General features: G+C 41.9%; 4 protein-coding genes and 1 long non-coding RNA gene across 6 annotated transcripts in view; 2 read left to right on the top strand and 3 right to left on the bottom strand.

Moving 5' to 3' along the window:
- LOC111946832 (G2/M phase-specific E3 ubiquitin-protein ligase-like) lies at positions 1 to 4,751 on the bottom strand. The gene is made up of 9 exons (XM_023951666.2): positions 4,502 to 4,751; positions 4,187 to 4,244; positions 3,064 to 3,178; positions 2,878 to 2,967; positions 2,494 to 2,783; positions 2,140 to 2,363; positions 1,787 to 1,987; positions 1,506 to 1,695; positions 1 to 1,041 (listed from the first exon to the last, which is right to left on the bottom strand). The coding sequence occupies exons 1-9, from the start codon at positions 4,607 to 4,609 to the stop codon at positions 734 to 736; spliced, it is 1,584 nt and encodes a 527-aa protein (XP_023807434.1). The 5' UTR covers positions 4,610 to 4,751; the 3' UTR covers positions 1 to 733.
- Positions 3,822 to 19,991, top strand: pygl (phosphorylase, glycogen, liver). Its single transcript, XM_004082067.4, has 21 exons — positions 3,822 to 3,897; positions 10,058 to 10,398; positions 10,517 to 10,618; positions 10,697 to 10,775; positions 10,852 to 10,955; positions 11,337 to 11,468; positions 12,641 to 12,752; positions 12,921 to 13,003; positions 13,088 to 13,225; positions 13,368 to 13,460; positions 13,848 to 13,994; positions 14,985 to 15,148; positions 15,977 to 16,091; positions 16,163 to 16,264; positions 17,060 to 17,207; positions 17,735 to 17,793; positions 17,867 to 18,008; positions 18,088 to 18,295; positions 18,371 to 18,505; positions 18,580 to 18,646; positions 19,530 to 19,991. The coding sequence occupies exons 2-21, from the start codon at positions 10,156 to 10,158 to the stop codon at positions 19,716 to 19,718; spliced, it is 2,562 nt and encodes an 853-aa protein (XP_004082115.1). The 5' UTR covers positions 3,822 to 3,897; positions 10,058 to 10,155; the 3' UTR covers positions 19,719 to 19,991.
- On the bottom strand, positions 5,926 to 6,789 carry LOC111946841 (uncharacterized). The gene is made up of 3 exons (XR_002872621.2): positions 6,651 to 6,789; positions 6,167 to 6,214; positions 5,926 to 6,014 (listed from the first exon to the last, which is right to left on the bottom strand). It is a non-coding gene; the product is annotated as an uncharacterized LOC111946841 (long non-coding RNA).
- Positions 19,992 to 26,229, bottom strand: LOC101159055 (lysophosphatidylserine lipase ABHD12). Of its 2 annotated transcripts, none has more exons than XM_004082070.5 (13): positions 26,081 to 26,229; positions 24,858 to 25,125; positions 23,714 to 23,816; positions 23,425 to 23,544; positions 22,507 to 22,537; positions 22,382 to 22,427; positions 21,982 to 22,111; positions 21,829 to 21,896; positions 21,157 to 21,236; positions 20,758 to 20,840; positions 20,610 to 20,688; positions 20,409 to 20,542; positions 19,992 to 20,339 (listed from the first exon to the last, which is right to left on the bottom strand). In XM_004082070.5, the coding sequence occupies exons 2-13, from the start codon at positions 24,958 to 24,960 to the stop codon at positions 20,312 to 20,314; spliced, it is 1,005 nt and encodes a 334-aa protein (XP_004082118.1). In that variant the 5' UTR covers positions 24,961 to 25,125; positions 26,081 to 26,229; the 3' UTR covers positions 19,992 to 20,311. The 2 variants fall into 2 exon arrangements, with proteins under 2 accessions (XP_004082118.1, XP_011488342.1); XM_011490040.3 differs by having other exon boundaries at positions 20,292 to 20,339; positions 21,859 to 21,896.
- nin (ninein (GSK3B interacting protein)) overlaps positions 23,699 to 27,348 on the top strand; it is a 22,225-nt gene continuing 18,575 nt past the window's right edge. Inside the window, exon 1 of the mRNA XM_078941192.1 lies at positions 23,699 to 23,837. Coding sequence (XP_078797318.1) covers positions 23,805 to 23,837 — 33 coding nt within the window. The 5' untranslated portion in view covers positions 23,699 to 23,804. The remainder of the gene's footprint in view (positions 23,838 to 27,348) is intronic.

Raw genomic sequence — 27,348 nt, 5'->3', positions numbered from 1 at the left:
TAGTTTAATTGTTTGTTTAATGTTTCATCATTTGAGTTTGTAATTGAAACCTTTTCCATAAAGAATGAACATCCAATAGGCTTTACATGTGAGACAACGTATGCAAACACTTTCAACACACAACCATGTTGCTCTGCTAAACAAACATCTATTGACATTTCAAAAAATAACCTATTATTTGAAATGGATCAACATGAAATAATGGGTGTACTCTCTCTGGTGTTCAGAAAATGCATACTTTTCTACAGACAATACCAATTCCTTCCCATAGAAAATAAATAAATATAAGTTTCCCGAACAAAGAGATCCAAATCTATATTTTACCATTTTTCCTCTTTTGTAACTTTTCATATTTAACTGTTGTCTTGAGTGGCTTTACATGGAAACAGAAAAAAGAAAACCGTTCAACATTTCCTGTTTTTGTTTAATTAAATACAATTTGCTCATCAAACAGCAGAAACAGATCCTCAACAAAGACACAAGTAGCACATTTTCCTGCTTTTATGAATTAACTAAAATTATTAATAACATTTAAACATAGCAAAACTCCATACAAAGGCAAATTTTTTATATTTATTAATACAGAAGTAAAAAAAAACAGAAAAACATCCCTGAGGTGTTTTGGATTAATACAAATAACGTATCCATTCTTCTACATTTCTTCTCTTCTCCACTTTATTTTCCCTTCTTACTCACCTGGACCCTTTTCCCTGGAATATATTTTCATGTTTATTTAAACTGCACTAAAATTTGCTCCATTCATAAGCGCTACTAGGAAGTTATATTCAAACTCATCATTGTCAGCTAGATTTTTGGAATTTACAAAGATTTCAAGCTCATTTGAGCACGTATGAGCGACTGGAAGGTCCTTGTTTTCATTATGAACAAAGCTTAACTTTGGACTTGGTTGAAATCCAACTGCTGGAACTCTGCTACTTCCAGTCACAAAGGCGAGAATATGTCCAGGATTTAAATTTCTGAGAAAGGTCTTCTCTGCTTCTGTCAGGGTTCTGCCATGAAGACATTCCTCAACTTCTCTTTCTGTCATTGTAAGATATTATTAGAAAAAAAAAATTAGAAAAAACAATATTCAGATTCACTTGTTCTTCATTGCAATAAACTGTTCTTTTAATACTGCAAAACTGGTTGTCTAAAATTTCTACAAAGTTTACATTTTCAATATGACGGGTAAATGTGCTAATGAATTTTTATATTTTAAACTCCACATTTTCCCTTACCTGAAATTTTTTAGACAAATTATTCACTTTATTTGGAACCATATAAAAAATGTTTTTTTATTGAATTGAATATAATTCCATACCTTCGTAATTTTGTATACTAAAAAGAAAAATTAAAATTTCCAAAATGATAATTAAATATGCCAGCAGTAGCTAAAATGTAATGCTTACTGAAAATCAGCATTTAAAAGAAAAAAAAATGTATAAGACTTTAGGTCTTAGTGCAAATTAGAGCAAATTATGGCTTGTCTGCTTTATTTATTTTACCTTGAACACTATTGAGGAAATCTCTGAACTTAACCACCATCAGCTCTTCTTTTGGTCGTTTGTTGCTTCCCAGAAGGGAGTAGCTGGGCTTCAGAAGGGCAGCAACCACATCTGCTGTAAGATCACTGCGAACCTTGGGCATCTCTAAAAGAACCCGAAGGGGAAGGTTCTCTTTCAGAAGTGGTAAGAGCTGTAAAAACATAACATCTAGTTATTTTTATACATTTCTGATCAACTTTTACCTACAAACCAGACACTAATGAACGTCAGCCTAGACTTACCTCATAACATTCCAACCCCTCAGCTAACTGATCGTAGCAGCTCTTTTGTTGTAGTAGAACATGGAAAATTATAGCATTTTTAACAAATGCATCCTTGTTGTCCATGGTAACAGGGTTTGGAAGACCTTCAATTTGGTACCTCCATGACTCACAGGATTCTATTGCTCGTTGCAGATCATCATCAGTTGTTGCTTGATCAATCTTAAAATGTCAGAAGGAGAAAATATGTGTTTATGAAATGTCATCAATTTGTATTTTAATTGCCAACACCTTCCCTGACACTTTACATAGAAAAATAGTTAGAAAATGAATGATAAAATTATTACAGAGTTTAACCACTTTCATAAACATACTGTCTTGAGGCTGTCTCTAAGTTCCACATCGGCAACATCCTCTGGAGAAACGCGGATGTCGAACATACGCCCAGTCAGCAGGTAGTCCAAGACAACAGACGAAAGGAGAGCAGGACATTCTCCACCTTGGACAATGATGGTAGACATCATCTGACCAATAGTGCGGTAGACTCGATTTTGGACATGCGAAACATTTAGTCTTGGAATGAAGCCATTGGGGGACTCTGCAGATCAAATAAAATATGTTCATGTCAGCTTTAAACAAACTTAATTTTATTAAACAAAAATTTTCTATGCAGTCTGTTATTAACTTAAATTTCTCATTTAACTAATGAAAAATAAAAAAGAATTCACCCTCAAATGCCCCACTTTCTTGGAAAATTGCTTTAACAAGCAAGCGAAAGAATTCTCGACGGGGACCTCCAAGATCTTCTGCATCTTCTGTGGTGTTTTCATCACTGGCAAATGTTACATAAAGCATATCGGTGCTTTCAACAAATCTTGGTCGCCTGAATTGTCGGATCGCAGATGTCCACACATTTCTTCGGCTGACAATGATTGACCTAAATCCTTCTGTAACAACCATTTCACTGTGAGCTTTTACAATTCCAGTTATTTCTTCTGTTGTCAACGTTTTAATAGACCTTGAAAAGATAAAACAGCAGATGTCATCGTTACAAAGATCAGGAAAATGAAAATATTGTCAATAATTAAATGTAATACTGAAATAATTAAAACCTCGACTCTTGTGGAACCTGGACAGTTTCTTCTTCCAAACTGCGTCTGATGGCTTCCTCGACTGCCTCCTCTTCTTCGAAATCAAGTGGTCTTGAAAAGAGATTCAAAAAGAAGAAGAAAAAGCTAAATTGGACGAAAAAAATGTAAATGAACTGGTTTTTCTAACAAATCCAGTATAAAACATACATGAAATCAGAGAAACGAGTGCCTCCTTGTTCGGTCTCATGTTCTCGATTTGTGGCATCTGCCTCCATTGGTTCATATGGACCGTCAACATTAGATTGCTCCAATGTCTCAAGATCTAAATGGAACAGATTGAGCAGAAGACACATTATGAAATGATAGTTGGAAAAAAAAAGGATGCAAACGACACTCTGGAAATGACCAATACGTTGATCAAAATCAATCAGGTAGTGTGCAGTGACGTGCAGTCAGGAGAGGCAGGTGAGGCACAGCCTCACCTGTCATTATGGGAAGAAAAGAGAAAAAATAAATTCAATTATTATATTTAATCAGTAAGTTGTGCTTTGCGGTCATTTTCCATTTAAATGTACCATTTTGGGGTGTTTTTTCTTTTCAAAATCGCTGAATTTCCGCATTTGCCGTTCAGATACTAAGTGACCTGCGATGAGGCACCAGCCCGCTGAGCCTCACCTTGGATTGCGCAATACCTATGCAGTCAGACGGTACTGCTGTCTCTCTGTATGTCGGTTCAATCACTTGTACTATATGAGCTGAGTTTAAATAATTTAGCAGATGTATATGATGCACAGTGCTTGTTTTTATAAATAACTGTATGTGAGGGACGTGTTTCTTGTGCTGAGCGCTAAACGACGGCGAAAAAGCCGCTGGGTGAGGCCAGACATTCTCGTGCCTCATGTTGCAGTTCTCGTGCCTCATGTTAGGGGGCGCCGGTGAGCCCTGAGATTATGACGCTAAAAAATACTAGAAGAAGTGATAGCAAGCGGCAAGTCATTTTCTTCAGAAGGAGCGGCATATGGACTTTATTTACAACTAAAGGTAAGACGATAATAACGTTTGTGCTTTTTTCTATGCTGCAGTTTGTATATGAAAAAAAACATGTTGAAATTATATTTTAAACAAAACGTTAACTGTTGTCAATCAAATGGTGAATAAGTTACTCAGTTATTTATACTCATGGTTCATATGTTTGTAAATCTGACTGATGACGTCAGTGCCTCACCAGCCATTAACCTCACCGCACGTCACTGGTAGTGTGGGATTGCTGATGTAACATGGGGGTTGGATGGAAACACAGGTTGATAATCTTAACCTTGAAACTACCCACCTCTACTCTGAAAAGTTGGACTTTCAAAGTCACTGTCATCCGTGTCAAAAACTCTGTGCTGAATGATAAGATGTGGAAATTTTGTGTAAGAAAGCAATTTTAAAAGCATATAAATTGTAATTTAGACATAACAAGCATGACTAAATGTTCAAAGTTAATTTGTGATTGCAAAAACAATTTACAACAATAAAAAGTGTCACATGTAAAGATGATGCTGTGCTTAGTTATGTTCATATCTAAATAATTTTAACAAAAATCGCATGCAAATAATATTACATGAAAAAGGTTTACCAGTACTTTCACTATCAAGCTCACCTGTGTTGGCATTTCCATTTCAGCCATAATGTAAAGACAGGTATTTGAGCAAACAGAAGAAACTTCTTTCCCCCCCCAGGGAAAGTTGAGTGTGACATTGGGCTTCATTAATTTTTTGCACCCTTTTATTGTGCTCAAGTACTGAAAAGGGAAAACATCATGCTCGGAGATGCCAAATGATCCTCTGAAGATAGCAGAAATTTCTTCTCTGAGCTGATCTTCAGACCACTCGGTGGTAAAGGAAATTTTTCCAATTAGACCAGCTTGAGCCAAGCGACTTCTGTTTTCTCCTCTAGGTATGACGAAAACTGATTCCCTTGGAGAAAATGGCAAACATACAACGTCTTTTGTAAACGTTTTCACGTTTTTTCTTTGCTGATATCCTGATCGACCTCTTCTTGATTGAAAATATGATGGAAAAAGAAACCTGTTAAGAAGAGAGGACACAAGATTTATTCTTAAAAATTACCAAAACTAGATCAAAGTTAATGGAAAATGGCGTATACTTATATAGCGCTTTCTACCCTCTTTCGAAGGCCTAAAGCACTTTACAGTCACAGTTCCATTCACCCATGCACACACACATTCACGCACTGGTGGTGGCTCCACTGCCGAACACTGGCGCCAACTTCCCACCAGAGGCAAGGTGGGGTTCAGCGTCTTGCCCGAGGACACTTCGACAAATGGGCGAGAATCTAACCTTTAATCTTATGATCATGGGTCGACCGTCCTACCGCTGCACCACGGCTGCCCAAATGGGTCAGCAGCAGTCATTACTAAGGTATAAACCAGTGGTGGGCAAACTTAGGCACGGTGGCCATATGCATCCCTAAAAACGATTAATCAAGCCTGCCAAATTGTAATTACTTATACTAATTATCCTTACTGTTTTATTTGCCCTGGTATCTACCCATATTAATTCATTGATCTTTTTGTAGGAGCAGAACGTTATTGGGCATTCATGTGGTGTTGGAAGATGTTGTTTTCAGACATTTGCGCATGTTTTCCAAGTCTGAAAGTCTTTTTTTTTTATCATCATAATTTCTCTAATTTTGCCTTTTTCTCTGACGGACATCCACCCTTGGGTGCAATTTGCACAAACATGAGAACAAAAGCCAAAGCTTTGAAATAAAACCTGTTTTAAAGATATAAAGTTTTAATCAAGGTTAAAGCATGTTTTCGTCCATATTCTAAGTTATTTCTTTCTATTATGATACAGATTCCCAAAACACTCCACACCATCTATGGCCCACGAGTTGAAAAGTTTGCCCATCTCTGATATAAACTTACAGAACTCATATAAACAGGAATATATATTCGGTAACAAAAAATAATCTATTCAGCGAACAAATAAAAAAACATCTTAAAAGGTACACTTTCACAACAAAGTTGATGGTAATTCTACTCATTAAAAGCAAATGAGTCATTCAGTTCTTACCAATCTCTGGGATGTGCCAGCCCCTGCAGATGTGGCTGAACTTGTGGATGCTATGGGTGGCGGCAGAGTGTTGACCTGAGGTGGGCGGTGGTAGAAGAACAATCATATGGATGTTTTGTTACATTTTAAAAATCAGTTAAACACTAAACTATAAAAATAAAAAACAACAGTTGTAAAAAATGTAATCACTGTACTCAATGGAAGAAAACAACTGATGATGTTCTTACCGGTCTGTGTGAAGCGGCAGAACTTGTGGATGGTGATGATGTGTTAACCTGTAGAGTAGGAGCATGTAACAGAGAAAGTTTACATTGAAAATAAGTGATTGTAGCAGATTTTAGCAAATAAGAAAGATCTGTAATGAGAAAGAAGACAAGCAATAAATAAAAAGACCCCCCCCCCCCCCCCGCCAATGTTCTTTTTTTCATTTAGAGTTGCAGTGATGTAAAGTGGCATAAAAATACCACAGACATGCATAGCAGGCCTACTCAGAGATATCTTTCATCATTATGTGTCAAGGAAATTACAAAATAGCATTATATTATTACACTGTAATGTCAAAAGATGCCTTGATAACGTTAGCCATTTGTTAGCTAAAAAAAAATTAAGACTAGCTTGGAAAGACTAGCTGTTTAGCTAGCTAAAAATCCGTTTCCACATAATAGTATTATAGAACTATTTTATCTTATTTTATTTAACTTTTCCACTTACCAGATTTGCAGCAGCAGGTGTAGGTGCCAGGACACCTTGCAATGCAGCTCGCACTCCTGAAACAACGGCCCTTTCAATATCCTCAGGTCTCAAAGAGTTTGCCATGATTAAGGTTCAACTTTCGTCTGAACAAGGACCGCTCTATTCGGTGAGGGGCGTGGCCTCATTAGCATATTTCCCAAACATTTACAGTCAACATTTATATTTAACATTTAGGCGGAACATTTAGATTTACATTTACATTTAACATTTACATTTATATTTAACATTTAGGCGGAACATTTAGATTTACATTTACATTTAACATTTACATTTAGATTTAGATTTAGATTTAACATTTATATTTAGATACAAAATTTGTATTTAACATTTACATTTATATTTAACATTTACATTTAACATTTACATTTAACATTTATATTTATATTTAGATTTAGATTTAACATTTATATTTAGATACAAAATTTGTATTTAACATTTACATTTAGAGTTAACATTTACATTTAATATTTAGATTTAGACTTAGATTTAGATTTACCATTTAGATTTAACATTTAGATATACATTTAAATTTAGCATTTAACATTTAGATTTTCATTTGCATTTAATATTTAGGTTTACATTTAATAATCACATTTAACATTTATACTTCTATTTAGTCTTTGATTTAATATTTATATTTAGATATAACATTTACATTTCACATTTACATTTAAATGTAACATTTAGATATATATTTAACATTTATTTTTAACATTTACATTTATATTTATATTTATATTTAACATTTACATTTAACATTTAGGTTTACATTTAGATATAACATATACACTTAGCATTTATATTTACGTTTGGGATTTAGGTATGTGTTTCGATTTAACATTTACATTTATTATTTACATATACATTAATATTTATTATTAATATTTAGATTTAATTTTAACCTCTAAAAGTACATATCCTCATGTCACAGATTGTTTTTTTATTGGTGATAAATATAGACAAAATGTGATATAAATGCAGCATAAATGGAAAGAAATGTCTAAATGTGGTAAAAGTGACACAAAATTTTCATGAGGTTAATTTTTACATTCGGCACCCCATATGCAGCATAAATGGAAAGAAATGTCTAAATGTGGTAAAAGTGACACAAAATTTTCATGAGGTTAATTTTTACATTCGGCGCTCCATAAGGGGTTTATTCAAATATACACTTTGTGAGTCAGAAGATTCATAGCCCCCCAAACGTGTCTTTTGTTGGTAAAGGGGTTAGGGTGAATACTTAGAGGTCTACAAATGTAAAATCTCTGAGAACCCACAAAAATGATTCTACTACGTTAACCCTGGAGAACCCAAGAGCGATTTTCTGATAAGCATTTAAAGTTTGACAATTTTGTATTGTTCATTTTGGGTAGCAGATAAACAGCCATCAAAATATGAAATAAATAAAAAACAGAAAATTTTCCTATGCTCTCCAGGGTAATAATTTAAGTGTTTCTACATGTTTCCATTTCAATCAATCAATCAGCTCATCAATGAATCAGTCACTTCATAAGTAGAGAACCATTCATCGATATCCATAAAACACAAGGTGCTTGACATTAACATGCTAAAACAATAAAGAGTCACAAAACACAAAGATAGAAACAGTGGCAGCCAAAAGACAAACATATGGTGGAAGTAAAAAGCTGCAGCTGATAGTTTGATAGGGCAGAAAGTAGTTTATTTAAGTACACTACTGGTATACTTAGTCTAAGCTAAAAGTGAGGCTTGAAATTCACCTTTCATACACTAAATAGATATTAGAAAACTTAAATTTAGTGTTCAGTCAGTATGCTTCCTATAATTATCCATAAAAAGAGCTCATTCCTTTGAATATTTTTAAATCCAGGCTGAGAATGAAGGAGAAAGTCACTTTTAACTCTACCTGTTTTCTTACCTGTTTTTTTACCTGTCTAATTTTTATTCAATTTATTTTATGTTTTGAATGTTGACATTTTTCATTGTAAATGTAATTTATTGTTTCCTCCTAGCCAGGACTCCCTTGAAAAAGAAATTCTTAATCTCAATGGGACATTTCCTGCGTAAATAAAGGTTAAATAAAAAAAAAAGGTCTATAAGAGACTTGCTATAAACCTGATTATATTTGTATTCCAATATATGGTTTCTTATTAAAATAAACGTCAAGTATCCTTTTTTCTAAGGGACAGTGTAGATAGAAAGGGTAAAAATGATAAAAGACTTAAAAGTCCAATAAATAAATAAGCAAATGAAATAAATGATGTAACTGGTGAGCTAAAGAGGTGATTCTTTAATGTACATCATATTTTTTTTGTTGTTTCTGAATTTCCCTGCAGGGATTAATGATGTTGATCTTAATCTTAATTTGTGAAGCAGTTTTTCTTCACGCCACCTTTTCTCTTCCGTATTTGCAGCATTCTGATCATTTCCGCGGCTTAGAAATACATGCAAGGAACTACTACATGTACGTTTGGGTTTTCAAGAAAAGAATTGTTCTTTCTGCTAAATCAACATAGAAACACGTTTATTTGATGTTTATATGTTAACAGTTTTTATTGGGATTTTTTTGTTGGTGCTGTTCAAAGTTTCCTTTTCCTATTCAGTCACAAAAACACATCAAATTATTTGGAATAGTTTCTGGTTATTTGATTTGGCATTTAATACTCTATTAACATCTGGAAAATATTTCATTCATTAGAGCAGATTCTTAAAAATCAAACCATTAATTAATACATTTCATAGAGACCTGTTCATATTTTAAATCGCTTAAATGTATGAAAAACATAAATGACAGAAATCTTTCCGTTTCCATTGAAGATCACATGTTCCCTAGTTTTGTAGACTAAAACTTGATTTCTCATTTTCTTCATTTCTTCTTTCTGTTCTATTCATGTGAATATGAGTGTCATCTTTTGAAGTTCTCATAAAAATAAATCAGAAAGTCTCTTTAAAAACGCCGCCAAAAGAAGGTCACAGCGCCACCTGTGGGGGAGGAGTCAAAGTGTCGGAAGTCTTGATGGAAATGTACTGAAATGAGGGGGGGCTGGGGGTTCCTGTTTCATTAACCCTTGTGCTATCTTAGATGACCCCACCCTTGCATTGACGTGTTCTCCCTACCATGACAAAGGTGGATAAAGGTGGAAAGATTTCATGTAATCCATGGACACCAGTGAAGATCACAAATCATTGAAGAAAAAAGGTTCAGCGCACTGTCTAGTGGGTCTAGATGACCCAACTCCCAATGGTAAAGTGCCTAGGATAACACAAGGGTTAAAGAACCTTCGGGGGGGGGGGGGGGGGTCCCGCGTGCATGTTTGTGATCAGATCAGCTGGGTCATTTGGGGCGCCTCCTCCTCCCCCCACCTGAACCAATGAGAAGCGCGCAGGGGAGGAGCCTCGCGGCTGAAAAGTGGGAGCTCGCGCTCAGCCTCCTGACTCCGCTCGCGCTCCCCACCGGACAGACAGGACGACCCCGCGAGGCAGCATGGCGACCCCACTGACGGACCAGGAGAAGCGGAAGCAGATCAGCATCAGGGGCATCGTGGGGGTGGAGAACGTGGCGGAGCTGAAGAAGGGCTTCAACCGCCACCTGCACTTCACGCTGGTCAAGGACCGGAACATCGCCACGCCCAGAGACTACTACTTCGCGCTGGCCCACACCGTCCGGGACCACCTGGTGGGCAGGTGGATCCGGACGCAGCAGTTCTACTATGAGGCGGACCCGAAGGTGATTCTGCAGGAGCCCAGCAGAACCCGGACTGTTCCGGGTCCTTCAGTCTGTCTCACTGCAGCAACTGTTGCGTAAAGTTTGCAGACTAACAAACAAAGACCCCTCTGTTCTGCAGAGGGTCTACTATCTGTCCCTGGAGTTCTACATGGGCCGGACTCTGCAGAACACCATGATCAACCTGGGGCTGCAGAACGCCTGCGACGAGTCCATCTACCAGGTCTGACACGCGTGCACTGTGCGGGCGCGCGCGCCAGCAGCCCGCGTGACCCCCCTGATCTTTGTGTTGCTCCCACAGCTCGGCCTGGACATGGAGGAGCTGGAGGAGATGGAGGAGGACGCGGGGCTGGGGAATGGAGGTCTGGGCAGACTGGCAGGTAAAAGCTGCAGCCTAAGGAGGAGAGGGGAGGACCTGGACGTGGAAGAGTTTCTAACGACCCCCTTTTTCTGCAGCCTGCTTCTTGGACTCCATGGCCACCTTGGGTCTGGCGGCTTACGGCTACGGCATCCGGTATGAATATGGGATCTTCAACCAGAAGATCAGAGACGGTTGGCAGGTAAACCTCAAAAGCCAATCCAAATCCAGGCCAAGTGGAGCAGAATTGAGCAAGAAAGCCTCCTGAGTAGATGATTAACCAGAACCGGGCCTCGCTCCTGGGGGGCCGCTGGACTGGTGGGGCTCCCTCAGGAGCCTGCAGAGGCTGGTTATGAGTGAATAAACATCATATGTGGTGATAAGGCGCAAACCCGAAGGCTTTGCTCTTTTGAAACCTTCTGGCTGTTTGCAGTTCGGCTCCATCCGTGCAAACATGACCTCTGACCTCTGAACCCGTGACCTGCTGCCAGACTATTCTGGAGCGTTTTAGACTGGAATGATCTGAACACGTGAGAGCCGGTTCCAGTTTCCTGGGCCTTTAACGCCTCCTGACCCCCTGCAGGTGGAGGAAGCGGATGATTGGCTGAGGCACGGAAACCCCTGGGAGAAGGCCCGTCCCGAGTACACGCTGCCGGTTCACTTCTATGGACGCGTGGTGGAGACCAAGGACGGGCCCAAATGGGTCGATACTCAGGTACTAGGCGGACTTCACATTATATGTCATGTTTGGGGTTTCTGATCATTTTTTTTTTACCATTAAAAAGTGAATTGATATCCTAAATGTTTGCTATGAGTCTCTTGCTTATTTCAAACTTCACAACCTAAAAGACTCAGAAACCGTGAACCACACCAAACAAAAACGTGGTTTTGCTGCTGCAGCTTGCAAAACATAACGGGCTCAAATTTAAAGCATCTTCAATGAAACGGGAAATAAGAAATGGCTTTAAATTATGATAATAAAACTGAATGCAAGCAGCTTCAAGCTTCAGAAAGTTATAATTCTTAAAATCCACTTCAACCCAGATCATTAGATTAAGGCCAAATGACGTTCATCATATTTTAACATAAACTAACATGTTTCATCCACTATCTGCTGTACTATCATATTTACACCATGGCCTGTCCAAATTCCTTCACTACTCACTACATGGAGCCCTATTTAGTGCGTTTGCCTTTTTGTAGAACTGTTCGGATCTACAATTCCAAAATCAAGCACCCTAGAACTGATGCTTACTAGATCGCGGAATATAGACCACAATGCATTGCAAGTCAAATATTTTTTGTGAAAAAATGTATTTAAATGTTTTTGTTTTTTTAAGTACATTATTATTATTGTTTTCATTCATCGGAACACAATGAATTCATAAATAGTCTTCATAAAATGCCTGTATTGACTTTTACTTTGTAAAATTGATGACGTCATATTTGCCGGTTTTAAAAAAACAAAACAAAAAACAGTAAAAATAGTAGTTAGCATGGTGTCCGAATTGCTTTTAAAATCCAGGGCAAAGGATAATCCAGCATATATGGTTTTTTAGTTGTTGGCAAGTAGGGACGGAATTTGGACAAGTTCACTGATTTAGAGCCACCGTCAGCATTGTTATATTTACCATAAAAGTATCTTCAAGCTAAAGCAAGAGTAGTGTTAGCATTAGCGTGCTACATGATCTGTAATATTTTTAAGCTAAAGTAAAATTTGTGTTTAGCGTTAGCATGCTACATTCTCCATATTAGTATAATTACGCTTAAGCAAAATTTGTGTTAGCATTAGCATGCTACATTCTCTTGAATATTTTCAACCTAAAGTACAATTTGTGTTAGCGTTAGCATGGGTGCCATAATGCATCCAGATTCCTTCATTTGCAGGTTGTTCTTGCAATGCCGTACGACACGCCCATACCTGGCTACATGAACAACACCGTGAACACAATGAGGCTGTGGTCGGCGCGAGCGCCCAATGACTTCAACCTGAAGGACTGTGAGTGAGGAACACCCCTGCCTCTGTGGCGTGGCCCGACTGTTCCACTCAGTTTACCACACAGCATCCACAACTTCGCAATTTTCGAGGAACTTGCTGCAACTTCCTTTGCCGTTTAAAGCTGATCTCTGTGTGTGTGTGTGTGTGTGTCTGTGTGTCTGTGTGTAGTCAATGTTGGAGATTACATCCAGGCTGTTCTGGACAGGAATCTGGCAGAGAACATTTCCCGTGTTCTCTATCCAAATGACAATGTAAGTCCATGTATCAACAGAAGGTCTCACACTCCCACAAACCCTCCTGAAGTTCTTCCCGCTCCACATGCGTTTGTGCTGCAGTTCTTTGAAGGAAAAGAGCTTCGTCTGAAGCAGGAGTACTTTGTCGTAGCAGCCACACTCCAAGATATCATCCGGCGCTTCAAGACCACCAAGAAAGGAGTTCCTGGTCGCACCTCCTTTGAGAGTTTCCCCAATAAGGTAACCGCGGTGACGTCTCCGTTTTAGAATCATTTAAAGCTACATTTCCATGTAACTCTTTTCAAAACTGTTTTTGTGCATTAATAGATTAAATGTTGTTGCCGTGGCAGCAGAAAAAAAAACAGGATGTCAATTTCTGCAGGTCGCCATTCAGCTGAACGACACTCATCCCGCCATGGCCATCCCAGAGCTGATGAGGGTCTTTGTGGACATCGAGAAGCTGGACTGGGACACGGTGAGGAAAATGTTTGGTTAATGACAACGTGTAACAGGAAGTGAGGGTGAGTCAATCATGCACAAGTAGGAACACGTCACACGATTGAAGTCTGGCCCTTGGGATTATGGGAAGTTTGGGTTCTTCCACTGTAGACCTCCATCGGTTTATTTAACTTTGCTCTGCCGTTGCTTTTCATCCTTCTCCTGATGACATTGGTGTGTTCCAGCTTTAACATGAGGATACAAGTAATGTTCCCTTAAAAATATTAGGTGTATACTTTTTTTGTGACAAAATAAAGCGTATCCTTTGAAGTCATTTATCTGGAGAAAGACCCCCCCCCCCGCCTGCACAGGTATGCATTGCCATGGCTTTACCCCCGTCACAGTGGGAATCTTGTCTTTGCAGGCGTGGGACCTGACCAGACGCACCTTTGCCTACACAAACCACACGGTCCTCCCCGAGGCTCTGGAGCGCTGGCCCGTGCAGCTCCTGGAGAACCTCCTCCCCAGACACCTGCAGATCATCTACCAGATCAACCAGACCCACCTGGATGTCAGTATTGAAGGTCTCCAATTCTGTGGTCACCCAGCAGTTGTTGAAACCAGAGGTTTAAAACCATCACAGGGTTTGGTGAAATCGTCTGTGTTGTTGATTTAATGACTCAGTGATGAAAATGGCAATATGGTTAAAATAGCCATTTTGATGCTATTAACCTCAGTATGCTACCATTAGCATTTCATGCTAGCACACTAATTGTAGTGTTGTCTTTGTCCTGTTAGCATGTTAAGTCTGTGTTGTCTAAGCAGTGGTAACATGCTAACGTTAGCATAGAGTCAGAGTTCTATTGGTAACATTAGCCATCTGAGGTAACTTCCGCAAATATTAAAATTATCTTTGGTTGCGTCCTAGTCCCTTCCCTAATCACTATTTAGAGCGTTCTCCATTTTTCATGTGCTTTCCGAATCAACAATTCCAAAATCCAGAGCCCAAAAATTTCCCAGAATTCTCTGCAAAAAACCAGTGTGCATTGATGCTCACTAGATCTGTGAATTTATACCACAATGCATTGTGTCACAGCAATTTTTACCAAAAAAATGTATTTAAATGTATTTTTTAATAAACCAGCAACGTTTTTATCTTCAGAGGACAGTGGATCCTAAATAATCGTCACAAAACGCTCATATTAATTAAATTTTAACTTTGTAAAATCGATGACGTCATATCTGCAATTCTTTTAAAAATAAAAAAAAGTTATGAGCGTGGTTTGGGAATTGCTTTTAAAATTCAGGGCAGTACATAGAGCAGGACTAGGGGTTAGGGCGGGAAGTCGGAGACGGCTCACGCTTTAATGAACATTATCGTTTTAGTGTTAGCTTACTAATGTTAGCGTGCTAATGTTAGCGTGCTAACTTTAATATTAATGTGATTTTATTCATCTGGGTGTCAAAAAAAGGAAATATTTTTAGTCTTCATGTCAAGTGGTCGGTGAGAATCAGCGAGAAAAATCCTGAAGCCTGAACACTTGTAACTGTATGTCTACAGAAAATTGCTGCTCTGTTTCCGAAAGACATGGACAAGCTGAGGAAAATGTCTTTGATCGAGGAGGACGGCTGCAAGAGGGTGAACATGGCGCACCTGTGCATCGTGGGCTCCCACGCCGTGAATGGAGTCGCTGAGATACACTCCAACATCATCAAGACCCAAGTGTAGGCGCTCCACTGCTGCTCTTACCAAACCAGACTTTCAAAATACCTTTCCTCATGCGTTGGGCCAGACTTGTGCCATGAAGTGTTGCGCTCGCTTAGCAGCAACTTCCTGTTTCGTAGCTGCTTCTTTGTAGAACAGCAGGTTTTATCTGGTTGATGAACCCTTTCACACCAACCGTTTAGCTCCACATTATTAAAATGACCGTAACTCTTTACCCGTTTACGCATTGTTCTGACGCAGACAAAAGCATGTTTGTGGAGAGATGCAGCACTTTGCAGAACGTTTACGTCTTCAACATAAAGCAGTTCCTTCAGAATCTGTCGGATGAGTTATTGGCATAAATAGTTGAAGCGTTACGGTAATTTAAAGAACGTCTTTATCTTTTACTGAACATTTGCAGAATACAGTACAAAAATACAATATTTATAACAAAATGATATAAGAATAAATAAGCTCTGAAAACAAAACATTATTTTAGCCATGAATAACAACATTTTTATTAAAAAAAAGAAAACATCATGATCTTTGTGATCAAAACTATTAAAACCAAACATTAAAAATAATGTTGAAAATCAACAAAAAGAGTCTGTGATGAATTTCTGGATGTTTTTCCATAATTTGTCAGTGAAATCACAGACTAGAATAAGAGCTAAAACTCTATAAATCTTTCACATCACTGTCCCACCCAGTTGCTTGTTGAAGTTTGTAAGGGGCGGAGCTTCATTTCCTCCGGGTGGGGGGGGGGGTGCTCATTTCCCTTCAGAACTTTATTTTTTTTTTCCTACTTGTTTTTAAATTTCATGATTTCTTTTTCTTTTTTCCTGCAGATTTCGTGACTTCAGCGAACTGGAGCCCGGGAAGTTTCAAAATAAAACCAACGGCATCACTCCCAGACGCTGGCTGCTGCTCTGCAACCCGGGACTGGCTGAGCTCATCGCTGAGGTCTGTTCCCGCCAGAGTGGATGAGCCCCCGCTGGCGCCAGCACCACTCACCTGGACGGTTTGTCTTCCAGGTGATCGGGGAGGATTACGTGAAGGACCTCAGTCAGCTCAGGAAGCTGAACGACTTTGTGAACAACGCCGCTTTCATTCGCGACGTCTCTAAAGTCAAGCAGGTAGAGACGTGACAGCTGGCGCCATGTATGTTAAATATAGTCATACATGTCCTGAATCGATTTGAAACGCACACATGTATACCTGGGTAACGTTAAATGAGACAAATGCAGGGAACAGGTGAGTGAAATTAAAGAAAATAACTTTTGGCTTCAGATTTAGATGGAAGTTAACCAAAAAATTTGTTTTTCCCCATAGACCTGAAGATGGCGCTATATGCAATAATCATGCTAATAATAGACATGCTAACATGGCAGACAGATGTTTTACTTTTAAAATTAGTATTTGAATGTTTTTCCTCTTAGTTTTGCAATGTTCTGATGACATCATATGATGGGCGGAGTCATCTTGAACGCCAAATCAGAATGGAATAGAATAAAACTGGAGTAATTGTTACAGAAAAATGCACTTTGCATGCCTGACAATTCTATGTTTCAATGCAATAACACTGACTTAATTGTGTGTAGAATATTTGAAAATAGAATTTCACATTTGGTATTTTAGTGAAGTAACTCTACCACTGTGAACATTTAGACATGAGAAGTTTTGAACATTTCATTGGGTTAAAATCGTCCGACCTGTTTTTGCTGCTCAGGTGTTTGAACCGTCATGGAAAACTTCACCTTTCATTATTTCTGCTGCAGAAGCATGACTGAGTTATTGGTGCAACGCGTGACCACATTTCTCCTGCAGGGAACGCCACGCGCCCGGACAGGACCCCGCTGTGATTCAGCGCTTTCGCGGCCGCGCCCCCGTTTTCTCTCATCGCTCCTGACGTGACGTTTGCGTTTCTGCAGGACAACAAGCTGAAGTTCGCCCAGTACCTGGAGAAGGAGTACAGGGTCAAAATCAACCTGGCGTCCATGTTCGACGTCCACGTGAAGAGGATCCACGAGTACAAGCGGCAGCTGCTCAACTGCCTGCACATCATTGCCTTGTACAACCGTAGGTGCAGCGGCCTGACGGACGGCTGCCATGACTCCTCCTGACGTGTGGAAGATTCCCACACCTGATGTTAAAACACACATGAGGAATGTTGGCACCTGAGGCTGAAGCGGGAATTTTCCATGCAGAACGGCGGTTTCATTACCATCAGCTCCGCTTCATCTGCTTTCCAGCCTGAGGGTTTTGATTTGATTTGATTTGAAATGGTTTATTTCAAGCAATCAAAGCAAGAATAATGCACAAAACAACAGAATCAGCAGTCATGCATTCATACAAAGACGCAGCTATAATTAGAGATGAAATCAAAGATGGCCTGAAAGGGAGTGGAAGGAAGCAAACTTGTTTAATCCCACCCCTTATGATTAAATGTAACTGATTAAAAAACAACAGAATATCAGGAAACATAGACATACAACCATTTCCAAAAGCATCATAGCACATGCAGATCAAGTATCAAAAGTTTTCACACCAAACATTAAAATGATCCTAAAATGATTTAATTTCCTCTTTTTTTTTTTGCCCTGAAGGCATCAGAAAGAACCCCGCCGCCCCTTTCGTTCCCCGGACGGTGATCATCGGTGGAAAGGTGACGCTGCGGCTCAGCTGAAGCTCCTGAAACCAGCGAACCTGCCTGACGTGCTCTCTGCCGCCCCCTGCAGGCTGCCCCCGGCTACTACATGGCCAAAATGATCATCAAGCTCATCACCTCGGTGGCCGACGTGGTGAACAACGACCCCGTGGTTGGAAGCAAGCTGAAGGTCATCTACCTGGAGAACTACAGGGTTTCCCTGGCAGAGAAAGGTACCGGTTCCGGTTCTGAGGTTCTCGGATCCCCTCGTCTGGAGCGAAGCGGCAGATTTTCTCTCCTCTTCCTCTCCAGTGATTCCAGCCACTGATTTATCGGAGCAGATCTCCACCGCCGGCACCGAGGCCTCAGGAACGGGCAACATGAAGTTCATGCTGAACGGAGCCCTGACCATCGGCACCATGGACGGCGCCAACGTGGAGATGGCCGAGGAGGCCGGGGAGGAGAACCTCTTCATCTTTGGGATGAGGGTGGAGGAGGTGGCCGAGATGGACAAAAAGGGGTGAGGATTCCAAACTGAAGGTCCCATCTGAACGCTTCAGAGTAGTTCTGGCGTTAAATGCGTCCGTGTGTGCAGATACGACGCCATGGCGTACTACAACAAGATCCCTGAGCTGAAACACGTGATGGACCAGATCACCAGTGGATTCTTCAGCCCCAAAAACCCAGACCTCTTCAAAGATCTGACGGAAATGCTCTTCAAACACGATCGGTGAGGAGGTTCTCCGGCGAGAAGCTTCTGCAGGTGTTCCTGTTCCGCTCTCCTGACCTCTGACCTCTCCTCAGCTTCAAGGTGTTTGCAGACTTTGAAGACTACATGAAATGTCAGGAAAAAGTCAGCCAACTTTACCAGGTAACGTCTGCCGCCGGCAGGTGCTGATCCGATCCATCGTTTGATGAAGAAAGTCGTCTGTTCACAGCAACCCTTTATTTCCTGGTGGGGTCATGGAAACACGCTGCAGTTCTAGTAATGTGCAGTTTTCCTCTGGATAAACATGTGACATCTGTGACCGGGATGGCGTTTTCTCCACAGGCGGGTTCACGAAAGCCTTAGTCACACGGCGGGGGTCTGCCCCGCACGGGTTCTAAGAGGAGCGCACGTGCGTCTTTCAGGCTCATACGGCCACCTCAGAGGCGGAACGTACCATTGTGGTGCGTGCGATAGGTGTATCATGAAGTATTCCTAACAACGATGGCAGTATCACGCACTGACGTACGGGTAACGCTGTTGTACGGCGTCCGTACGCTACACTCTAGTCGTCAGTGAGGTGTGAGTACGGACTCCTTACTGACCGCATGAATGCTGCACGCATGCGTCCACGCGTCACCTGAACGGTACTAATCTATGCGACACGCCTGCGTCTCACCGACTTCCCCTCACGTGTTGTAGACGTGTTCACCGCGACCTGTCGCTGCGGCAGGACCGTAGAAAAAAAGGGTTCACGGCGTGACCTATGACCTCCATATTTGCTGCGGGTCCCGGACACCAGCAGGCTGCCGTTAGGACGGCTGGGACTAAAGGCTGAAAGCTGTGTCAGAAAGATGTCTGGTAAAATAAAAAGACTGGAGTCGGATTCTAACTTTTACTGGTTTCTGAGCAAAATGAGGAAAAAGTACTTTGGAGTCGCGTCCCCGGACTCCAACGGCTGCTGCAGACTTCCTGCTTTTGTTGTGACTCCCAAATGAAATCTGAGCGTTTGGTCTGTAACGGCGCCGCCTGTGTGTTTGACCCGCAGAACCCAGTGGAGTGGACCAAGATGGTGATCAGGAACATCGCCGGCACGGGGAAGTTCTCCAGTGACAGAACCATCACGGAGTACGCCACAGAGGTGTGGGGGGTGGAGCCCACCGACCTGAAAATCCCGCCGCCAAACGAGCCCAGAGAGGCCATCGAGGAGACGGTCCGGGCGCTGAAGAAGATGTGAAGCCAGCAGGGGGGCGCCCTCGTGTTTCCATTTTCCTCGCTGAAGAACCGGCTGCTGCTGAGTTCTTAGTCTGACGTTTCTGCGTCAGCGCCCACAGAGCCTGCTGGCTGCCTCAGCTCCAGGATTTAGTCTGCTCCCAGTCTCAGCTGAGGACTCGGTAGTTTTTGATAACTTTTGTGCATCTTCCTGTGGTTTGTAGCAGGATTGTGTCTTAACCTGTAGAGAACAGACGTGCTCTCCACGCTGACTTCAAATAAAAGATTAACTATAAAATGATGTGAAACGACTTTTATTTCAAGATTTAAAAGCTGTTACTGAGCCTCGAGGTTCAGTTCACTTTTCTGTTCGCTCTTTCTTTTTTTGTAACTCTTGTGCTATCCTAGACACTTGTTGGGAGGTGGGTCATCTAGACCCACTAGACAGTGCTCTGAACCTTTTTTCTTCAATGATTTGTGATCTTCACTGGTGTCCATGGATTACATGAAATCTTTCCACCTTTATCCACCTTTGTCATGGTAGGGAGAACACCTCAATGGATGGGGGGTCATATAAGATAGCACAAGGGTTGATTAAGTAATCGAGGAGAAGCTGCTTCACCGTCTTGAGTTTTGCAAAAATTTCCTGCAACAAAAAAGTTCTGATCAGCTGTTTGACTTCATCCTAAGGCAAACGAGAACCTTTTGAACGTACTTGACTATTTCTGGTAAACTGGGGTCCATGTAGATGTTGCTGTGAGAAAATCCCAGATCAGCAGGATAGGAGACCATGGCGACCCGATCGTCTGTGCCGAACTCTCGCTGCGCCTCCAGGGAGACCTGGTAGAGCTGAACAAAGAGATCCGTTTGAGCAACAAAGGGCCAAACGTTGGCGTGCGTGAAGCAGCGGCTGCACCTGCTGGCCCATGCGATGAGGAACCACGTTGTCGTCCTCGGCGTGCAGGATGAGGAGCGGGCAGGTGAGCGTCTTCAAGCTGCAAGCGTCCACAGGACAATCAGCTTCTGGTCTTCAGCGCTGGACGGTCGCTGGAACCAAAACTCACTTTTTATCGTTGGCAAATTCAATCTGGTTCTTTTCCAGAAGGTCAAAGAGGAAGTCCTTCAATCCTGGAAGGAACGTGTAGATCTGAGAGAAACGGAAAGGAACAGGATGGATGTGGGTCCTTCAGGAACCTCAGCAGGTTCAAAGGAACAGAAATGAGCTCGGAAAACAGAAAGGCTGGACTTCAGCTAAAGAAAATCCATCCAAACAAGAAACGAGCCATTCCAGGCGTCTCGTTTATCTTTTAAAACAATTTCCCTCAGAAGATACATTTGGATGTTTGCGTCCAGTGGAGGAGGCATATTCATATTCATGTCATCCTAGATCCTATTCTAGAACCATTCCAAAGGTCCGTTCTGTAAATATTGTGGATTTTCCACTCAGGATCAAAACTTCCTACCTTAGTGAGCAGCAGGTTTGCTGCAACGTCTCCAATTCTTGTGTACGGAGCTTCAAGTATCAAAGCATCCACTGCTGCCTCTGCAGGAACAAACCAGTAAAAGCAGAACGCTGTAAAAATGGAGATTTCAGTGGAAGCTGGTAGCTTCTGTGAAGGTGATGGTCCATAGCAACCATTGAGTTTTTTGCAGCTGATGAGCAGATCTAGTGTGTAGAAATGTTTGATTTTAAATCCATTGTTGTAATTTGCTTAGCAACCAGTGTTGGACGAGGGCCGGAGCTAAAGACGAGCTTTAAAGTTTGACCTCATGGACTTTAGTGTTGTCTGGACAAACGGGGAGAAAGGCTTTGGGGTTGGGGCTCACTGTGGGGGGGTCCAACAGAAAAACATTTCTGCGATCCAAAACTTTCATGTCAAATGTCTTATGCTCCGTGTAAAAACAGAAGTTTACGTTTATCCTGCAGGAGCTGTTAGAAGGAAGTTAGTTTTAAATAAACGTTTTAAAGTTCGGTTGCCATGGAGATCATTTCTGAGGGGCGGAGTCACTATTTCAAAAACAGTTTGGGAACATTTGCAAACTTTACAACACGCATTTTCCTATCTACAAGAAAAGTTGTTTAAAGTTTTAGACACCAAACAGTTTTTCTTTTGTTGTTTTGTCTTTCCTGTTACCATGACAACCTGAGGGGAGGAGGGCCCCACCTCCTTCCTGTAGTCTGACTGCAGCGTTGGTGGCCACCCTGCAAAAACAAACGAGCTCCTTAGAAACCAGAGTTTGAGACCGAAGCTGCGGAGAAAAATCCTTCAAAGGAGCCGGAGTCTGACCCCGAACCCAGAGAGTGACCCCACAGGCACACGGGGCTGCCCCCGCTGCGCGTCTTCGCCCACTGCTGCAGGTAGAGGGCGTCAGAGGTCAGCCCTGCCTCGCTGGGATGTCCAGAGGAATCTCCGAAACCTTTGAGTCACAAAACAAAATCACAGCGAGTTCACTTAAAAACCTGCAGCTCTGGACACAAAATCATTTAACAAAGCTTTTATAAAAAAAGCTAGTTTAGTTTTTACTTAGGTGGGTTTGAGCAGTTGTTTGATTTACCATGATACACATTTTCTTTGAAAAAAAGCTATTGTATTTCTAAAACTGTTAACCTATCAAACGATTTTGATTGGCATTTGGGATAAAAAATGGGATTTCTGTTTCTAATAATGGATGTAGGCGGTCCTTCACCTCTGTAGTCCAAAGATAAAACATGGAAGCCAGCAGCGCTCAGGAGCTGTGGATCCCAGAGAAAAACACTCCTTCAGACTCGAACGCTCCAGATTTCAGTGTGAACACAGGAGTCGTGAACTCACCGTCACCAGTTCCACTCTGTGCCTCAGCGCTCTGCAGAAACACAAATCCATGTCATTTAGAGCAGCACAGGCTTCCATTTTTCCACATCAAATGTCATTCTTTCTGTTTTTTTGCAGATAATTGATCATTCTGTTCTCATCAGTTATATCTGTAATTTTTCAATAAAATAGTTTGAATATTCAGTACATCTTTTTCTGTTTCCACTCCTTTCAGGATAATCAGGTTTTCCTTCCGTCCTCATTTTTCATCCAGGACCAGTTTGGTCTCTCTCGGGGTCACAGGTCACTACGTTCAGGGAAAAGGTGGGTTCTTCCTGGATACTCTGTCAGTCAATTTAGCTTTGTAGCTTTTGAACGGGACTTTTCATTTTTCATCTTTTGTTCAGGGTTGTGACACATTTCCATCCATCTGTAACTCTGACCTGTGACTGATTCTGGAGGTTCGGACCGCTACACGGCTTGTTCATTTCATTGATGGAAGCTTCTTTTCTTTGATTTTATTCTGAAATATGCAGCATTTAGTTTATTTATAGCTTTTTCAGTGTCTGCAGATCCTTTAGAATGTATGCTTTCTAAACGTCTTTCCTTTCTTTAGGCCTCTCCACGGTTAAAGTTTTTAAACTCTTTTTTTCACATTTATTCTGTTTTTTCCTCAGAATTTCCTGCACGTTTGAAGACATTTCTGCCTTCCTCAGTCTTTTCTGCAAATTCAACAAATGGATTTTAGTCTGGAAACGCGTTGATGATGTTCAAACTTCCGTGTATTTCAGACTCGTTTTCCTTTCAGCTTCTGAATCGTTTTGTGCTAAAACATGTTGATGATCTGGAGGCTGCGTAACCGTGGAAACCTTTGCAGATACCCTCTGGTCTCTAGTGAGGCGAGATGAAGGATCTCTACCCATGACGCTCTTTTCCCACCTGGTCCCTACGTTGCCATGGAGATAAATGATAACAGGCTGGCCGTCTCCCAGAGCCTCCTGATACCAGTCGGCGCTTCTCCCAGAGGCCGCCTCCCATTGGCTGGCGGGGAGTGTGTGCCTACAAGGGCCGAGAGAAGAGGAAGAGTAAGCACAACAAAACATGGCACTCAAGTTTCAGGATCTGTGCGGCTGAACGGATGCGGCTCCTGTCCTCCAGGAACCGCCTGCACCAAACAAGCATGCAGCATTTTCTGTGGCGCCTCAGCGGCCAGCGGCGGCCTACCTACCACACTCCCACCCAGACGTCCTCCTCCGTGTTGAGGTAGAAGTTGCAGGTGTGGTTCAGCACATCCTGAGGTCGGCTGAGGTCCACGAAGAATGGAACCCTCACTGTGGAGGAGAGGACCACAGGTGAGTGTCACCTGACCAACCTGCAGACCGTCTGCGTCCGAGTCCGGAAGAAAGCCGGAGAACGTGGACTCAAGAACGTTAAAGGAGGGAAGAAGTGAAGGAACAGAGGCGCCACCTCCACAGGATGTCTGCAGAGATTTGAGTTCAGGTTGTTGGAGAGAAAACAAAAAGTCCGGTCGACTGTTTTTGAATGTTTCCAATGACTTCAGTTCTGAAATGAGGAAAAGATCCTGATCTGATGCAGATGCGTCACGGTTCTCTGAGCCGTTAACGGTGAAGAGGAGAACCTGAAAAGATCTTAGGCCCACAGGAAGCGTCAGACGTTCTGAACGTTTGTGTCTGAACGAAGGCTGCAGGACGTCCGCTGAAATCTGCTTCTCCTGCAAAGACGCCTCTCAAAATCCCACGTATGAGATTAGAAGGTTTAAAAGGATCCCAAAAAACCAGTTATTTAAGAAACTGAACTATCCAACAGATGAATGAGAGTTTGTTATTTAACAAACAAACACTTGAATAAACTACATGACCTCCTAAAGTAACCAGTACTCCGTTGGGAAGAAAAATGTTCTGTAGACGGAAATAATAACGCTTAAAAATACTTATTAAGTGTGAAAAAAACTGTAGATAGCTGGTTTAATTGAAATGCTTTTAGGAGAAAATCTCTTCTCTCTCTCTGAAGTTTTTTCTGCAAAAATGATGAAACAAAATGAGCTGAATTAGTCTTAAAATCTCTTCCTGGTAATCGAGCACGGCGGTGGAAGGATGGTGATTAGAGTTGTTGCTGAGAGAGGACTCAGAACTGCTTTTCGTCTCACAGAAACCCCCCCAAAAAAGCGTGAAGACTAAACAAATCCAGGCGCTGCAAACGTCCAATCAAAGTCCAGCTTTGGCCGTGTGTGTGTGGGGGGGGGATCATAAATGTCAGAAAACAGGCCATGTTAGAACATAATGGAAACTAAATTCTACGTCTACGGTTTCCTTCAGACAACAGTGATCCACACAGCAGGAGCAGAGACTTACACAGGTGAGCGAACACGGCGTGACTCAGTAACCATGGAAACAGGTAGAGGAAAACAGGGACTGAAGCATAGACGCTGATCAGGAGCGTCAAGGTTCTCCTCATGTCTGCAGCGGCACGTTCTGCTCTGACGGCAGGAGCGTTGGGTAATCCAGAGGATCCGGGTCAACGGTCAACCACCGACCCGGTCCTGCTCCCTCTGCCAGAGGAAGCGCTCCCGCCAGAGGAGGCGTGTCCTGTTCCTCATCCTCAGGAAGGCGGCGTTCATGTCTGGAACATGTGAGAAATGAGGAGCAGCATCAACCTTGTGGAGTTTACGTTTTGATTCTGACATTTTAAACCTGAAAGTACAAACATTGGGGAAAGGACACACTCAGCCAATGCAATGCATTGTGGGAGTTGAAGTTTTTGCAGTAATACTGCCACTAGCTCATAAACGTGTGTTGATAATCCCATTCTGAGATTAATTTCACCTTCTGATGTAAATATTTGGGATTTCTGAACCCTTTTTTTGGTGTTTTTTCATACTTTCTGAAGGACTTTCAGGTGTTTTGTTTTTATCTCAATGCGTCAGATCAGATGTGTTTCTCCTTTTCAAAGACACTCTGTGTCCTTCCAGTCGTTCCTTGTGTTGTTTTGTCTTCTCTGTGTGGTTTGAAGTCATTGTTAACATGAAGGAGTTTTGTGTTTTGCTTTTTACGCACAAATTCCTCTTCAGATCAGTTTGCGTTTCTGCGATGTTTGAACATGAAACCTTTTGGAAGGATCGGCTGAGAACCTGAAGAACAGACGTGCTGTTGGAGTGCAGAGTCTTGTGTTTACACACTAACACTCTGTGTGTGTGTGTGTGTGTGTGTGTGTGTGTGTGTGAGGGCTGTTGTGTATCCTTCAGTGCTGCGTTTTGCTGCTTCAGCAAAGCCAAAACACAAAGTGGGCAGTGTTCACCTGCTGGTCAGCTGGCACTTTAGTGAGAGTTTATCCTGCAGCAGATCAGGACTGTAAGCAGGTTAAGGTGGATACACGCCTTTCAAAATAAAGGTCAACTTCCACAGAAGTTCCTAATTTAAAGGTTATTTGTGAAGTCCAGTTCACACTCAAGGCAAAGGGATTTACAGAAACAAACTAACAGCAAAAAGACAAACCATAAAGTATCATTTCATTTGGATTTTAGAATAAAAGTGGGCGGATAAAAGTTGGTCTGGAAAGAACCGGTTTCAGTCCAAACCTCAGTGGACGTCTGTCACACATCAGCAGGAAGAGAGTTCCAGATTCCAGAACCTGCAGTCCAAACTCTGGGCTACGGTCCGTCCCTCAGCTTCCCAACATCCCTCTGGTCCAGGTGGGACAAACATGTTCCAGATGTTCTATGATGCTAAAAAGACAGGAACCCAAGCAGAGCTGCTTTAAAGTCTGTCCTCTGAGCAACAGGAAGTGCAGAGGACCCATGTGGTTGTACTTCCTGGTTTTAGTCAGGACCAGCAGCAGCGTTCTGGATGAACATCAACTGCTTTCCTGAGTCCGGACCGTTACAGCAGCCGAACCTGCTGCAGATGAATGAGCGGAAACGTCTCTGAAGGTCGGGTTCTGACAGTAGAACTTTGGTTCTGATGACGTCACAGTAAACTGTTTGGGATTTTATTGATTTAAAGTGACTCTTAAAGCTCCCATCAGACTTCATGATTGCACTGAGATTTCTGATCGGACTTGTGTGTTTTAGAGGAAGAAGTTCTCAGGAATGTTTTTGTTGTTCCTCCGGAACAAAGATTTTTGTTTGAATCTGTGTTCTGCTGCAGAACATTGTTCCACTGGCTGATCTGTTGCAGTGACAGAGGAACTCCACTGGTTCAGCTGCTTTGGAGGAAATGTCAATCTGAGTGTCATCTGCATAAGTACTGATGATTGCTGCGCAATGACTGGCTTAGAGGAAGGCATGGAAAGAATGAACGAAAGAAGTCCCCAGATAGACCCCTGGGGAACGCCACTGGTCAAAAACATTCAGTTTGACACACTGTTTCTAATTTCAAAACACTACTTCCTGTTCTCAAAATAAGACTTAGGTGCAGTGCTGGAGATGCCTTCAAAGTCCTCTAGGATTAAAGCAGCTCTCTGCTCCGTCAACACAAAGACTACAACGTTCTTAAATATATAAACCAAGAAAACCATTGACTGTATAAGAGAACTGGACTGAGCGAGTGTCACGTGCCCATAGAAAATGCCTTACCTCCGGGTCCATTAACACGATGAAGCCAATTTAGTCGCCATTTGTCAGCGATACGGGCGACAGTGATTGGTCCCAGCTGGTCTGAGTCAACATTGCTGTGGCAACTACTGTCTACAATCTGGAGTGAGCTTGTATGAAGTCCAAATACTTTCCACTGAAAGCGGCTCAGAAGGACTGAGGAACAGCTGTTTGTGTCTCTATAGAGGTCTACAGGATTTTGGCTTCTTGGAGCCACGTCCTGTTTGGAACGCCAGAGGGGCGGAGTCACTCAG

The sequence above is a fragment of the Oryzias latipes genome, chromosome 22 (assembly GCF_053564925.1).
Source record: "Oryzias latipes strain Hd-rR chromosome 22, Olatipes_Hd-rR_3.1".
Taxonomy (NCBI): Eukaryota; Metazoa; Chordata; class Actinopteri; order Beloniformes; family Adrianichthyidae; genus Oryzias; species Oryzias latipes.
The sequence above is the reverse complement of the archived record's forward strand: the minus strand, read 5'-3'. Positions and strand labels throughout refer to the sequence as shown.

Coding starts and splice junctions, on each gene's coding strand:
- LOC101159055 (XM_004082070.5), bottom strand. CDS start 24,960: ATGAGGAGAACCTTGACGCTCCTGATCAGCGTCTATGCTTCAGTCCCT. Junction 22,112..22,381: donor TTTATCTTTGGACTACAGAG/GTGAAGGACCGC, acceptor TGTGACTCAAAG/GTTTCGGAGATTCCTCTGGA. Junction 20,689..20,757: donor GAATTTGCCAACGATAAAAA/GTGAGTTTTGGT, acceptor GGACGCTTGCAG/CTTGAAGACGCTCACCTGCC.
- pygl (XM_004082067.4), top strand. CDS start 10,156: ATGGCGACCCCACTGACGGACCAGGAGAAGCGGAAGCAGATCAGCATC. Junction 12,753..12,920: donor TGACTTCAACCTGAAGGACT/GTGAGTGAGGAA, acceptor GTCTGTGTGTAG/TCAATGTTGGAGATTACATC. Junction 18,506..18,579: donor ATGCTCTTCAAACACGATCG/GTGAGGAGGTTC, acceptor ACCTCTCCTCAG/CTTCAAGGTGTTTGCAGACT.
- LOC111946832 (XM_023951666.2), bottom strand. CDS start 4,609: ATGAAGCCCAATGTCACACTCAACTTTCCCTGGGGGGGGAAAGAAGTT. Junction 3,179..4,186: donor TCCAACTTTTCAGAGTAGAG/GTGGGTAGTTTC, acceptor TGTTCCATTTAG/ATCTTGAGACATTGGAGCAA. Junction 1,042..1,505: donor TTTCCTCAATAGTGTTCAAG/GTAAAATAAATA, acceptor TTACAATGACAG/AAAGAGAAGTTGAGGAATGT.